General features: G+C 37.0%; 1 protein-coding gene across 1 annotated transcript in view; it reads right to left on the reverse strand.

Annotated features, from left to right (window-relative positions):
• Nucleotides 1-2552, reverse strand: part of LOC106878462 (uncharacterized) — a 25548-nt gene that overhangs the window by 1539 nt on the left and 21457 nt on the right. Inside the window, exons 2-3 of the mRNA XM_014927677.2 lie at nt 1603-2197; nt 763-973 (exon numbers count right to left, since the gene is read on the reverse strand). Of these exons, the coding sequence (XP_014783163.1) occupies nt 763-973; nt 1603-2197 (806 nt within the window). The remainder of the gene's footprint in view (nt 1-762; nt 974-1602; nt 2198-2552) is intronic.

Below are 2552 nucleotides of genomic sequence, written 5' to 3' on the forward strand. Positions count from 1 at the left end.
ATATACATACATACATACATACATACATACATACATACATACATACATACACACATATATATATTAATATATCATATACAAAATTATGAGTGTAATCTGTCTAATCTATGTGCATACACGTATGTATGTATGTATGTATGTATGTATGCTTGTGTATATGCATGTGTGGATGTATGTGTGTATGTATGTATGTGTGTGTGTGTGTGTATGTACGCGTGTATGTGTGTATGAATGCATTTTGATGATTAATTTCAAATATCATTAAGAAAATATTTGAAAATGCGTTTTATCCAATGGAAAAAAACGTTGCAAGATTCATTCTTGTGATCACATTTATTAGATAACGTTTCATAAGATTGTTACATATATTACATAGATACCAATGTCTTTATCCGATGTATTTTATTTTAACCCCCTTGAGACCGCCCTGCCCTCATGGTATAATCTTCCTACTTTGAAATAATCTTAACCAAAATTCTGCGTTAATTCATGTTCCAAACGCCAACTGAACAATTACGTCATTTTACTAAATTCTTCATAAGTTTCTAAATTAATTGAAACGATGTCAATGAACTTCAAGAGAAATATGGTAAGAAAAGGGTTGAATAACTTGTAGAGTGGAATTTGAGGGATAATAGCTGCCATGTCTAACAAATCGAAAAACCACGTTAGAATTTGTACGTTTCTGTTGTGAGTGGCTGGATTTAGAAATGATTTAGCTTTGTGTGTCACCATAGAAACACGAAACATTTTTAGTCATACCATGAGCATGAAACAGAGGAACTTGACAATCTCCTCTTCATCTCTGTTGGTCGTATCTTCAAGACTCTCTTTTGCATCCAACCACTCTTGACTTTCTAACCTGTCATACTTCCTGGCCACAATCGACGGCCGACATTGCTCGTTGATGTTCTCCACTAGACGGTTATCTCTCCTCGCAACTATCGGTGCTTTCGCAGGACTACTGGAGAGGCTGGAAGACAGGTAATAATAATAATAATAATAATAATAATAATAATAATAATAATAATAATAATAATAATAATAATAATAATAATAATAATAACAATAACATATATAATTATTATAACAATAATAATAAAGAGGAAAACTAGTTAAGAGTAGCAACATCACACGAGACAAAGCCAATGAAATAAGAGAATTAGACCAAAGCCAGACATACAAATATTTAGGCATCAATGAACTGGATAGGATACAACACACACAAATGAAAGAGATAATAAAGAAAGAATACTATAGACGAGTTAGATCAATACTGAAAACAACGCTCACTGCTAAAAATAAGACAATAGGTATTAACACCTTAGCCGTCCCAATTATAAGTTATTGCTACAATATCCTTAACTGGACACTAAATGAACTAACCAGCATAGACAGGAACGTCCATCATGTGCCCGTCTGCCTTTGTACTGCCCATCACTTGACAAGTGGTGTTGTCAAGCGAAGTTTGATAGAAAAAAAGAAATAAGTAGTGAGGCGATCTTTTCGATGAAAACCTTCCCAGGTGGTGCTCCAGTATGAGCGTAGGCCAACGACTGAAGCAAGTACAAGATAAGAGATAAGTAAGAATTGAAGACTTACCGTTGTTTGAGCAATTCATTTTCTTTTTTCGCATTCGTGAGGCTGTTTTCCAGACTTTTATATTCACAACGACAATGTTCCAGTGACTGGTTGGCCGTGTCTAAAGCGATCCTCAATCGTTTGTATTCGTCCTGCAAGTTTGTATTTATCGTATTCATCTCCTGCAAGGTTTTCTGTATTTTATCCACTTCACTTTTCAAACTAACGTTCTCGGCCTTGGTTTTGTGCATCTCGGCTATGATGACCTCCCCGGGACCCTGCGATTTATTCATCGCAGGACGTTCATCATGACACTTACCCAGCTGCCGCTTCAGTTCTTCGTTTTCGCGTTTCATTTCATCCAGTTTCATCCACAGTTGACCCATGCTACCCCCACTGCGCTTAACGCGGGGCGTACCACCGACTGACGACAGTCGCTGGTTCTCCTCCAGCAGCGATTCGATAAGACATTTTGCTTGATTCAGTAGATGTCGACTTTGGGCATCTCGCTTCTTCACGACGAAAACATTGCCAAGACTGTCGCAAAACGACTTGGCATCAGACACTAAATCTTTTTTCCCACCCTCGGACATCTTCTGTTCTTTTCTTTGCGTACCTAAAACGAAAAGACAGACACATATTAGAATTAGGGTTTAATCACAAAGAACGAGCAGTACTCAATTTCCTTCTCTTTCCCCATAAACTTTGGAGAGGCTGGTCTCCACCAACTCATGGAATTGATGTGATTCATATCTATTATAAAATAAATATGAAAAGCAATACGTCAAACAGAAATGTGCATCAAATCAAATTTCTCATCTTGTTTAAACACGTTCTGCCGATAACATCATGACAGAATCCCAAGAGAAAAACTACGAAATCTCTCTCTCTCTCTCTCTTCACACACATATACGGCCATACATATAGACATGACTACACACTCACGCACACACACACACACACACACACAC

This window comes from Octopus bimaculoides, chromosome 20 (assembly GCF_001194135.2).
Source record: "Octopus bimaculoides isolate UCB-OBI-ISO-001 chromosome 20, ASM119413v2, whole genome shotgun sequence".
Classification (NCBI taxonomy): domain Eukaryota; kingdom Metazoa; phylum Mollusca; class Cephalopoda; order Octopoda; family Octopodidae; genus Octopus; species Octopus bimaculoides.